Raw genomic sequence first — 12,791 nt, forward strand, 5'->3', positions numbered from 1 at the left:
TCCCTGAAAGTGTCCTTTAAATCAGAAAGCATATTCAAGCAGCCTCATTTCTCACTGCGATGCACTTTGCCACTCTATTCATTCAAAGCTTCCTAATAAGCACTTTGACATCCTTCCTTGATGTCTTCCTAGTTCCTCGGGTGACTTCCTCTGGAGAGTAAACAGATTTGAGCAGACAAAACAAAATAATGCATGTTCTGTTCATGTCACAACAATTTGCCTTAAGAAAAGCATTTCAGAACACAGATTTTCTCATAGGTGGGAAATATTCTATTATTGTTTAGTTAAACAACTTTAGCTTAAAAATGATCATAGAAGTCTTGAAAGGTAAGATAATGTTCTTCAAAAATGAATTCAAAATTTTAAAGAGTATATGCTACAGTGACCAACTCATCTGGTTTGCCCAGAACTGTCCTGATTTTAGAACTACAAGTCCTGAGTCCTGGGAACTCCCCTTAGACCCAAACAAACAGGGACAATTGGTCACCCTAGTATAAGCAATCTTTGAATGAAAACATCAGAATAGTCAGACCACTCCATTTAATTGAATTTAAAAGCCTTCAATGAATGTCCTGCTATGTATAAAGCACTATGCTGAACAGGAACCAGTCAGGGTCCAGGCTGGAGAGAGATGGCACAGCCAAACTGGGTAATTCGAGGAGAGTCACAAAGAGGTTATTTGCACTGGTGTGGGCAGAGTTGGGGAAACCAACAGATGCGTGCAGTATCCTGGGCTGGCAACAGTGGGGAGACACTAGCACCTGAAGAGGTAGGAGACGGAATGATGATCAGAGCCTGGAGAAGGCACCTGTTCTGTGAGGGCTGCCCCCACCTGAATTCACCACAACCCAGCAGAGAGGCCGCTTACCTCCCTCACCTCCCACCCTCCAGATTCACAATGGTGCTCCCATTGGCTGAATCCAAGGAAGCTGCCTTTGTTGATGGAGTCCTCATTTGTCAGCATCCCGGGCCATAGAGCAGAGCACAGAGTGGGTCTGCAGGGTCCCAAAGAGACTGAAGTCTGGTGTCTGCTCTTAGCAATTTTTAAAAAAGGAGAAATTTTAAAGTATTATGTTAGGCATTTACCTACCATTTTCCTGAGACAACTTGCTAGTACCAAAAACTGAGTGTTCAGATCTAACTAGTCCTTGCAGAAGTAAATAGAAATCAAGTTATTAGTTCTTTATACCTCTTGACCTGGTCTACCTTTAGTTAACTTAAAACGAATGAACCCTGAAGGCTAAGGAGATATTTGTGTAAATACAAAAGTATTTACCTTCACTAGTTTCATGACCAAGCCTCAGTTTGAGTTCTGCATCCATTCGCTCCCGTTGTAATTCCAACAAAATAATTTAAGGGTACCTTTCGGGTGGCACTAAGGAGATACACTGGAGGATTTACCCTGTGAGATCCTGCCAACGTTTTTACTCTGAGGCAGCCTGTTCCCGTGGAAGATGAGCATTTCCACGCTTTTCGAAAGCATGTTCCTTCTTGCCAAAGCTGGGAACAAATGCACAAGTTACCAAGTGATGCAAGTACTGTATTTATATCCTGTCTACAGCGTCTGATTTGCTAAGTGGCAACTTAAGTTTACAGAAGAAACATTACAGGAAACTATCACTGATGTGGTCCCCGAAATGGATCTCTATTATTATCGTCTCCGTCACCCTTAGTCCAATTTTTAGAGGTTAAAATCCCAATAAATGTATCATACAATTAATTTCATTGTGATAGCATTCAAACTGCTGAAATTCCACGCAATCACAGCATCACAGCAGCTAATGTCTCCTGAAGAAACCACAAGTTTTCATGGGAAGCGTGCTTATTATCTTCAGAGGGATTTTGAACGAGTTACTCTGAGACTTCCTTCCTTCCTTTGTAAAATGAGGGAAATAATGGATAACTCATTCGTCATTATAAGGATTAAGTAATAGAATTTTTAAAAATACCTGACACTAAGTAGACCCTAAATTAATGTTGTTTCCCAAGCTCATACTCTCCCTTACCCTAGTATAGATACATTTAGATATAAAGTTTTAGTAACTTTGTATTTTAGTAACTGAAGAAATGTACGTCATAGAACCTCCAAACGGATCTGCGCACCTCTGCTCCTTGACACTTAGGAACCATTCACAAATACAGCGGACAAGGTGAGACAAGTATGACACTCCATTGAATGTTTCCAGAGAAGTGGGAGTTTTCCTTGTTTCAACCCACTTGATGTAATCCAAATCGATAAGTAATGCAGTTTCTCGAAGCAACATGCATTCAAGTGAGGGAGAAGGGTAGAAATCTTACGTATTTATGGAGAGGAAACATCAGGGCTCCTCTCAGACACAGCAAAAAGAACTTCTTATCCACATGCGGGTAGACTGGCAACACACAGCCCTTCACAGGCTCAGGCTCACTGTTGTGAAGAGCATGAGTTAGTATAGAACCATGAGGGAAAAATGATCAAGCCGTCCCTCTTTGCCCAATTCTAACCAAGTATTATTTGCTTTCTCAAAGCCTAGTGTTTCTCTTCTCCTTCCCTCTCTCCACCCTCATCCCCTGCCCCCTCCTCCCCCACCCCCTCCTCCCTGGCCCCTCACCTCCTCCCCGTCTGCCCCTTCTCCCCGCCCGCTCCTCCCCTGTCTCCTTCTCCCTTGCCCCCTGCCCTCTCCTCCTGTGCCAAAAGAAATTGAAATTTTCAAGTGCCTCCATTTGATACTGTATGTTTAACATAAGCCCTGAGAAGTCATGGATTCTCTTTCTTGAATTTTCACTGACAAACTGCTTCCAGCTGCCCTCTCGGGTGGGACCACCACAATAAAACGCAGTGTTTGCTGAGGATTTCAGCTGCCACCTGGGGGCTCAGTGTACTCAATGAATGCTATTTAGCAAGGCTAGTGGTGAAATGGTGACAAATGGTATGTTGACTTTTTTTCTTTTTTTTTTGGTGTTTGTGGTTTAGGACTAGTTGGTTTCAGTCTTGCTGGCTCTTTCTTCTGTGTTACCAACCTTTTCCACATTTAAAGTGTGTTACTGCCTCTCCTCCAGAGTATGGCAGCAAGCTTTGTGCTGTTGACAGAAGCCATTTGTTGGTTAGAATATTCATATTTTAAACTACTGGAAAATACTAATTTTATAGTTAGTCCATACTTCAGAATTTATGGGGATTTTTTTAAGTTTTCTTTTCAACTAGCTAAACAATTTTTCTTCATTAGGTTGTTATCACTCCACTCACATGAAATGACCTGGACTGGTACTTCTTTTATCTCTGGTCACGCCCAGTAAAATTAAGTTTGTTTGCATATGATTAGCCAGAGACTGGTCCACATCTGAGCCAAGTTTGCTCTCCAAATATCCTGGGGCTTCGCTGGTTAGTGGGGCCTGGCCTCAGGCTCAGCCCCCGACATGTTGACTTTCTCACGCCTGGAGCCTCTTCCTTGGCCTTGACCGTGGCTCTCAGGGGCTCTCATCTTTGCAGTCAGCTTTCTCCTCCTTGCACAGACTTCCTCCTCTATCCCTCTTGGTTCTAGAACACTTCTACTTATTAACAACACTTATTTTTGCTTCAAGATCTTGAGCTGGCTATCAGCTGAACTAAAAAACGAAAAAGATGGGGGCCAGCCCAGTGATGGGGTGGTTGGGTTAGCACACTCTGCTTTGGCTGCCCGGGGTTGGCAGGTTCAGATCCTGGGTGTAGACCTACACACCACTCCTCAAGCCATGCTGTGGCAGCATCCCACATACAAAATAGAAGAACATTGGCACAGACATTAGCTCAGGGACAATCTTCCTCACCAAAAAACAAAGGGAATAGATAAGGAAAGCTGGGCACCGAGGGGTCAATTAATTAAACTGCCCAAAGGCCCTGAGAAAAGACAGTTTCCACTCCACTCCTGATGAGGAATCTTGGACTCTTGCTTATTAAAGGGAAAGGAAGTAAATTTCACTGAAGCCTCGTCAAGGAATTCTAGTGAGCCCTTGGACAGAAGGCTTCAGCCACTGGGTTAGATTTCTGCTTCCAACTGTAAAGAGATCTGAGAGCATTTTTCCTTTAAAGAGATGCCGTGGGTCAGGGCCCTTTCTGTGCACTTTGTATTTTGCCCACTCCAGTACAACAAGCTCAGGTGGCCATTTGAAGTGGAAAAACGATTTTCCTCCAATCCAAAGCAAGCTTGGGGTACAATCTATAGGCAACTGAAACTATTTGCATGGTTCCACACTACTTCATTAATTAGTACAAACCTGCACGTACCCAGGCTGGGCCTTGGTCTCAGTTCTATTTCCCGGACCCAGGCCGAGCAGGGTACCTTCTCAGAGCTCCTCCTCCCTCCTACATCCGGACCTCCCTTTTAGTATCAAGTCAATTCAAAATAAGCTTTATTTAATGTTTACTGCATACCGACTCAGGCCAGCAGGGTAGTCAGCCACGTAAAATCATAAATTACAACACTGAGTCATCAGGACAACAACAGAAGCAGAATAAAATTCCCTCTTCTCCAAACACACAAACCCCACCTCTTTAGCAACCTTGTTTCTGCCCTTGGAATTCCCCCAAACCACACACACACACACACCCCCACACCCGAATCAGCAAGTCATGCTGAGGGTACAGAACCCACATCCATATTCCAGACTCTTTTGCCGTCTCAGCCCTCTCGTATATCTAAAGCCCACACAGACGGGTTACTCCCATGCCATCCACTGGTCCAGAGGAAGGAATGTTCGCCACACCTACACATGGCTCTGACAGCTCCTCTCTTACGTCTACATGCAGAAGGCTCAGTCCTTAAGTAATTATGAGTCTATCCGTGAAAAAAGTGACTCACCCAATCACCTTTTGACTATTAAGATCAAAAGGCAGAGACAGCAGCGCAGGTGACCTGACATAGCCAAAAATCCAAAAGCTTTTCTAGTTGGCAACATCAGGTGATTTTCTTCCAGCGAATATATCTTCCTGATGATGTGTTTTGATTGAAATGTCGTTAGAATAAGTATCTACAACCACTGATAGTCTGGAAAATGATCAAAGTGAGTTTCGGGTGGCACAGTGAAACCAGCCTGAGGTTAAAAGCATCTGCTGGAGGTAAACTACAGAATTGATCATGGAGACTTAATTCTGTGTTTTTCTGAGACTCTCTGACCAGATAACATAACCTACATGCTCCCAAGTGAGAGAAGGAAATTCTTGGGAGACAAAGCTTAATGGCCTCGGTACTGGCACCAAATGTCCTCTTGCTGAGCAAGTCAATTTTAAAGTCTTGTTCATGAGCGAAGCTGGATTGGACTACAGGGGCAAGAAGTGAAGAGTCAATGAAATGTATAGGTTATGTTTCCCATAGGCACTCCCCTGTAACAGGCGGTCCAATCAGCCAACGTGCAGTTATAGCGCGTCCTGAGATGGAAGAGAGGCGCTACACACACACAAAAATGGCACAGATTCCTGACCTCAAGGAGCATAAATTCTAGACAGATGTCAAAATCCAATGCCTTTATTGAAGATAGACTGCTGAGAGAGTACAGAAGAAAGAGAGATCAACTGAGCCAGAGGACTCTGGGAAAGAAGGCTCCACAGAGGCAGTGGCATTTGCATTCAACATTGAAGAATGGGAAAAAAATTCAATAGACAAAGAATTCAAGGAAAGTAATTCTAGTCATAGGGCACTGTGAGAGCAAAGAGCTGTGAAGTGTGTGCTCTACAGAGCAGAAGAGAAGTGGGCTCTGTGACTGGGTCCCTGTGTGCATGAGATGTCACTGGAGTTGAGGCAAGGATGCCAGGCCATGCAGGACTTTTAATGCCATGCTAAGAAGTTTAGTTGTTATCCTGAAGACAGTGAAGCTATGGCTTGTTTTTCAAGAAGAGAATGACGTGATTCAATCTGTGCTTTAGGAAAAAACGCGGTGACTGTATTACAGAAGGATGGGAATGGAGAGAAGCTAAAAGTGGGGAGACCATTTAGGAAGCTGGCCCCAGGCAAAATCCAACGACTTCAAGTGCACACCTCCTTTCAGCATCACTCTGCAGACCCGCCCCCTCCTCTGAAAGTACACGGAGGGCTTGGACTCCCTCCCTAACGTGATGGCACTCCTACAGTTGAAGTTAAACACCCTCACTCCCCACCCCATTCTTGTTGCCTTCCACAGTGCACACACTGCATTGCTGGCCCTCTTAATTTTTAGCTTCCATTTGGCAAACATACTGGAAGGATACTTCAAAAAATTGTTCCATTTGGTTCTTCGGAGTGGTGCGATTACCAGTGACACGCTTATTTTCTTCTCCATCATGTGTTTTCAAGGTTTGGGCATGACCAGGTGTTACTTTGGTCGTGTCATCATGATGTTTAACATTGCGTATGCTATTCTGGCCATAGCGTGAACACAGCATTGCTAGTATCACCTGTGTTTGGAACACCGGTATTATAATCTATGATTGTACTCTTCTTTTTCAAAGCCACTTAACACTTTTGGCTTATATAAATCTTATAGTTAACTAAAGCCTTCACGTCTTTTTCACGTGAAGTGTTACTAAATCATGACTCTCCCATCCTATCTTCATTTTGGTGAGTTGTTAAGAGGTAAATCCTTCCTACAGTAGTAAGGGGTGCTGGTGTATCTGTCTACTTAAATAACCAGCATGCCTTTTAAAGGGGGCTGTCATCACCTAACTCCAATGGTAAGACCTCCAGGGGCCATGCCAGCCTGGGGCTAACGCACATGCTTTGTGTGGAGGAGGGGCCCTTGGACCCTGGCTCCTTCTACTCCTATCCTTCCATCATGGATCGACAAAATATTTCTGGGAATATTACCTCCTGTAAAAATTAATATGTAAGCAAATTCAAAGTAGTGGTAACCTGTGGAGGGGAGGGAGGGGGATGGTAATGTTTATTTTGGGGGGTATTAAATACAAGGGGATTGTTTCATTTTATATCTTGTTGTATGTATGAAGTACTACATGATAAAAATTAAAAATATATGATTTTAAAAGTAGTTTATAGGATTGGATTAGAGTGGGAAGAAAATTCTCAGAATCCTTTGAGTTTTGAATAAAAAAAAAGAGGTAATGGAAAAAAATGAGGAGATAAGAGAAGGCATTAAATAAGTGAAAGGAAAGAAAGGAAACAAAAGATTTAAGATGGAAAAGGAAAATGAAAGTGAGAAAAAAGAGACAGGCCTAGAAGACAGGCAGAAATAGTGCGGGAGGAGGAGGATTTTGTTGGCTGGGGAGCACGCAGTGAGGCAGGAGGCTGGGCCAATGAAGATGCTGAGTACCCATAGTGCTATAGTGATGGGGGTGGGCAGGCTGGGAGCAATGGAAAGCTGCCTCGGACCCTCCAAAAGCTCTCAGAAAATCCATCCTACCCTTTCACCATCGGCCTCAGCCATCTAAGAGAGTCAGCCTCTCGATACTTCCAGACCACAGCCAGGAGGCACTGACACCAAGGTCCTGCTAATGTGTTCCGCCAGGCATCCCTCAGTTCTGGTGCCGATTCTCCACAAACATGAGGTGTCTCCCATGTGACTCAGCACACTGTCCTTCCTTCCCTTCTCCAGGGCCTGAGCAGCAGCCTGCTGAACTCTGATCGAGAGCCCCGCAAGCCTCAGGAGGTATGGCAACACCTTCCCAGTGGAACCTACCAGGTGGGTGTGCAGCGACTCTCCAGGGCTTTCCTGGTCACAGTGGGACTCCTAACTTCAGGGTCAAAGGTCCGTTGCCCTTCTCCCACATAGCATGGCAAAATGCTACTCAGGTTGAAGACTTACATGTTTTTAGAAAATGAAACCATAAAAATATACAGGACTCAGAAGAGTAAAGTAAAAAAAGTGAGCTGTGTTTAAAAAAAAAAGGAAAGAAAGAACAAAAGGATAAACAAGTACAGAAGACGAGTATGGTAGACAGCCTAAACCGCGTGGTGTACACCATGAAATGGTGCTACTTTTCCTTCAACCTCTGCCTTTAAATCTTCCTTTCTGGTCTTTCCTTGGGCTGAACACACAGCTCTTTAGTCACTCAGTTTTAAGAGCAGCCTCATTCTGGTCATTGAGATTCTGCTTCAGGTATTAAAACAGCAGGCCAGACTAAGTCAGAGGTTAATTTCACACCCATTCTGTGCACCTCAGGCTAGACTTGTGGCCAGAGGGGTCATCTGGGAAGGAGGAGTCAGGTGTTCCTTTTGTGGGTACTCCTCTTCTCCCTCTCTTTCTGCTGCTTCTAACCCTCCTGGGGTTGGGGGAAGGAGGCTAACAGAATAGGGCAAAAGTGCTTTTACATAAGTCCTGCAGCATCGACCCATCTTGGCAGCTGTGCCCTTGTGCCTAGAGGGCCCACATGCGTGGGTTCTTTTGGGGCCCTTCAGGGTCTCATCACTGCACTATTTTCTGACCCAGGAGATGCACCAAGGTGATCTCTGCGCACAGCCCCACCCCCAGGCTCCCAGCCAGCTACACCCATTGCAGCTTGGCCGAGGGGCATTGTGGTGGGCGCTCCTCACCAACCAGCCACCTTGGGTAGGACACCAGCAAGAGGGCAAGACTCAATTTCTACTAGTGACAACCTTAGAGCCCCTCATTTGGCTGTGAGGGGCCAGTCAGAGAACCACCCCAAACCACACACTCTCTCTCTAGATCTTTCTTATGCATGGATCCCTTTGGCAGCCTGGCAAAACTTGTAGACCCTTTCTCAGAATAACATTTTTAAATTTATAAAATAAAATACACAGTATTACAAAGGAAACTAATTATATTAAAATGCAGGTATCAAAAACATTTTTTAAATTTGTACTCTAATATGTATGCTGCTTTATTAACACGTTATGTAATAAGTACGAGCAGTAATTTCTAAGTGGCGATGAGTATAAATGATATTTTGAGAGATCTGCAACAACTGTATGTGACATGAAATACCTGTGATTTCGACTGGTGACAAAGTTACAGTTGTTGCTAATACTACTGTAGTTTGTTGCCTACATTCATAATGGAAGGAAATGCCAAATTTCAGCTAGAAGATAGTGAAAATAAGGATGGACTATTTTTCCTATGCATGTTCATGGACCCTCTGAATTCTTTTTTTTTTTTTTAATTGAGTTAATGATAGGTTACAGTCTTGTGAAATTTCAGTTGTACATTATTGTCTGTCAGTCGTGTTGTAGGTGCACCCCTTCACCCTTTGTGCCCACACCACACCCCACCTTTCCCCTGGTAGCCACTAATCTGTTCTCTTTGATGGACCCTCTGAATTCTATCCACAAATCCCTGAGGACTCCAGATCAAGAACCCTCGCCCTAGCCTGAGGGCTCCCTCCTCCAGGGAGCCCTCCTCCGCAGCCTTTCTGTCTCTGTTTATATAGGTCAACGAGGGCGGAGGGAGGTGGCTGCAGGGCTGGTTTGGTGGCCTCTTGGTGAGGCTTGCCGCACCCTTAAGACTAGAGAAAATTAAAGCCAGTAGTCCTCAGCTTTGGGACACGCAACTCCGAGACGAAAGAAAAAGTCCACCATGTGACCTGCTGCTGTGAATTCAGTTTACACTCTACATTCACGAAAATATTTTGGAACTGATCCCCAGTTAACAGTGATCACCTCTGGGGAGTGCAGCCGGAGGTTGGGAGGAGGGCAGAGGATTTACTTTTCATGTTAAACTCTTTTGTACTGTCAGAAAAAAAATTAATAAAAAAAAATTTTGTTTATATGATGAAAAACAAGCTTTAAAGAGAACTTTTAAAGTTTTTGTAAGGAAACTATATGTAATTTTAACTGATTAAAGCCAGTATAAAAGTAATAGAATAAACAATGGGGAAGATTGATAGATTTGATGACACAAAAAGATCTGTCAAAACATTATGATATCACAGACAAAACTAAAGAGAAAAATAACAAACTTGAAGAAATATTTGCAACAAAAATTACAGAAAAGGAGCTAATTGTCCTCTATTATGAAGCAATCTTATAAATCAATGACAAAAACAGTGACACTATAAATAGCTGTTTTGGACTCTTAGTACCTTCCCTTCTTTTTTCTGCCCTGACTCCACCACATCTACCTCCAGAAAACAATCGAGCAGCAAAAGACAGGGAGAGAACCCTAAATATATAGATTAAATCCCAGGAATCAGTGATGGCTGAGGCCACTTCCACCTCTCTCTTATTTCCAGTTCAGTCCAAGGCTTGGTCACTGACCACTCGTGCTCCAAGCCAAATAAGGCTTGGAGGATCCTGGAACAAAGTGGATCTGAACTTCCACACTGGAAAGAAATGAGTTAACCTCAGAATCTCCATTCTAGGATATATCTAGAGATAAGTAACACCCTCTCAGTAAGGATACGAGGAAATTTCTTAAAAAATAAAATATGCTCATTTGCACCTGGCCTTCTGGGGCAGCACCACACCACATGGGAAACAGCATGGGCTTCTTCAAGGCCTGGCTCTGCTGCCCTTTACTATCTATGAAACTTGGGCAATCATTTCTTTAAAACTTAGTTTTCCCATCTGTGAAATGGGAATAATGCCTACTTCTTAGGGTTGCTGTGAGGTTGAGAGATAATAAAAGAGATCCTTACCTCACACCATACACACAAAAAGACTCAGAAGATTCAGAGAAATAAATGTTTAAATAAAATATTTACACTATTAGAAATATAGGATAATATGTTTATGACCTTGGAATAGGAAAGGCTTTCTTAAATAAGGCCCCAAAAGGACAAATGATAAAAAGAAATATATATAAAGTGGACTACATCAAAGTTGAAAACTTCAATGCAATAACAGACATCTTAGGAAAAGTGAAGACAAACAAAAACCTGGAAGAAGATATTTGTAATGTATAAAATAAACAAAACATCAGTATATGGGACATACTAAAATTCTTTTAAACAAACTTTTTAAAGAAAAGCCTATATAAAAATGGACAAAGGATATGAACAATCATTCACAGAAGAAACATTATAGCCAACAAATACAGGAAAAAACATGCAACTTCAACAAAAACATGGAAATGCAAACCCAGAGTGAGATATTCCCTCCCAGAAGATTAGAAAAACTTTAAAATTCTGATAAATCCAAGTGTTGGAGAAGATTGTGGGGAATTGGGGATTCTTACGTACTGTTAGTGAGAATGCAAATTTATCCAATCACCTAGGAGAACAAATTGGCGTTTTTCAGTAAAGTTAGAAATAGGCACAGCCTCTGATTGAGTACTTCTACTTCTGAGGTATCCCTTGTACGTGTGTGCAAAGAGACATATAAAGATGTTTACTGTAGTGTTGCTTTTTAATAGAGATTAACCAGAACCAACTCAGATGGCCATCTGTAGAAGGATGGATAAATAAATTGCAGCAATTCATACAATGGAATACTACACACAAATTAACCAGATTTATACGTGGCAATGTGGAGGAACCTCAGACAATATCCTTAAATACTCAAATCAACACTAAATACTGTTCACAGATGCATATCTATGTAGCAAAGTTATAAAAAGAAGGCCTGGAAACATACCAAATTTCTGTTGAAGGAAATATGGGAAAATTGTTATTGTACTTTACTTTTAAAAACTTTCCCCCCAAAAAAGTAGTGAATGTGAAATACTAAGGAGAGTGTGTGACCTTCATTAGGTACTTGTTAAATTAAAGCTAATCTTGAGATTTTCTGTCAAGTATAGGTAAGTAAAGTGTAATTTGGTCCCGTGTCCCTCCCACAGCAAGCTGGTGGCTTCTCCCTGTCCAGCACCCCATCTAAAGGCAGGCTCCGTGTATTGTAGAACAACATGAAATTAGCAAGGAGCCTCAGGTCAAGCCAATAGTTCTTAACTGAGGGTTATTTTGATCCCCTGGGCATGTCTGGACATTTTGATTGTCACAACTGGGATGGTGGGTGTTGCTACTAGAATGTGGAGTGTTGAAGCCAGGAATGCTGCTGTACATCCTACGTTGCACGGGCCAGCCCCCCACAGCAAGGAATTATCTAGTACAAAATATCAACGGTGCAGAAGTTGAGAAATCCTATGTAAGCCCATAGAAAGTAAAATAAATATCCATTGAACTGAATTTAATATACTAAATTTGACTACTTTTCTGATGAATCTGTTTTCTAAATTATCAAGACACATGAAAACACCCCTTCTTTCTAACACTGGACACTGCGGCTAGATCAGAGGACACGGGTGACAGAGCTGTTCCCACCCAAACCGTAACCCCTAGTTCTTTTCTCTGTATCCACAGAGAAAGCAGGATGCCATTCGCCGGAAGAGATGCACACTCTACAATCATTTCAATTCGGCCAAACGTTATGGAATTTTTTCCAATCCTGAAAATTTATGAGGCTTGCATCGTAATTCAATCTAAAGCTGGCTGTTTCCAAACTAAAGGAAGCAACATAGGTATTTCTTTTCAGCCTCCCAGGAAATAGCTCAGCTGATCAGTGAACGGGACCTCAAATCCACATCACTAGGTCAACTGCTCCATATTCGTAGACTTCAATTGGCCAAACGACGCATAGAGAGTGTGTCAACCATGATAGATTCAGTTTCATATCACAATACTCCAAAATATAGTGGCTTAAGTAAGATAGAACTTTCTTTCTCAGTTAAAAGAAATCTGGAGGAAGGCAATCCAGGGCTAATTTGGTGGCTCCAGGACATCATCATGCTTCTTTGAGCTCTCTGTGGCTCTCATTCTCCCAGTCCAAGATGGTGGCTGAAGTTCCAACCAGAACATCAGCACTCAATTCAGCAGAATGGGAGAGGAGGGAGGGCAGGCCCTTCCTTTTTAAGAAGACCTCCAGGAAGTTCCTTGCAACATGACTGCTTTTTATCTC

At 42.7% G+C, this 12,791-nt stretch overlaps 1 protein-coding gene across 2 annotated transcripts in view; it reads left to right on the plus strand.

Moving 5' to 3' along the window:
- The window catches only part of CDYL (chromodomain Y like), a 247,461-nt gene that overhangs the window by 17,652 nt on the left and 217,018 nt on the right, over positions 1-12,791 (plus strand). For both annotated transcript variants that reach the window (XM_023624396.2, XM_023624393.2), the window contains exon 3: positions 7,540-7,626. In XM_023624396.2, the coding sequence (XP_023480164.1) occupies positions 7,540-7,626 (87 nt within the window). The remainder of the gene's footprint in view (positions 1-7,539; positions 7,627-12,791) is intronic.

The sequence above is a fragment of the Equus caballus genome, chromosome 20 (genome assembly GCF_041296265.1).
Source record: "Equus caballus isolate H_3958 breed thoroughbred chromosome 20, TB-T2T, whole genome shotgun sequence".
Lineage (NCBI taxonomy): Eukaryota > Metazoa > Chordata > Mammalia > Perissodactyla > Equidae > Equus > Equus caballus.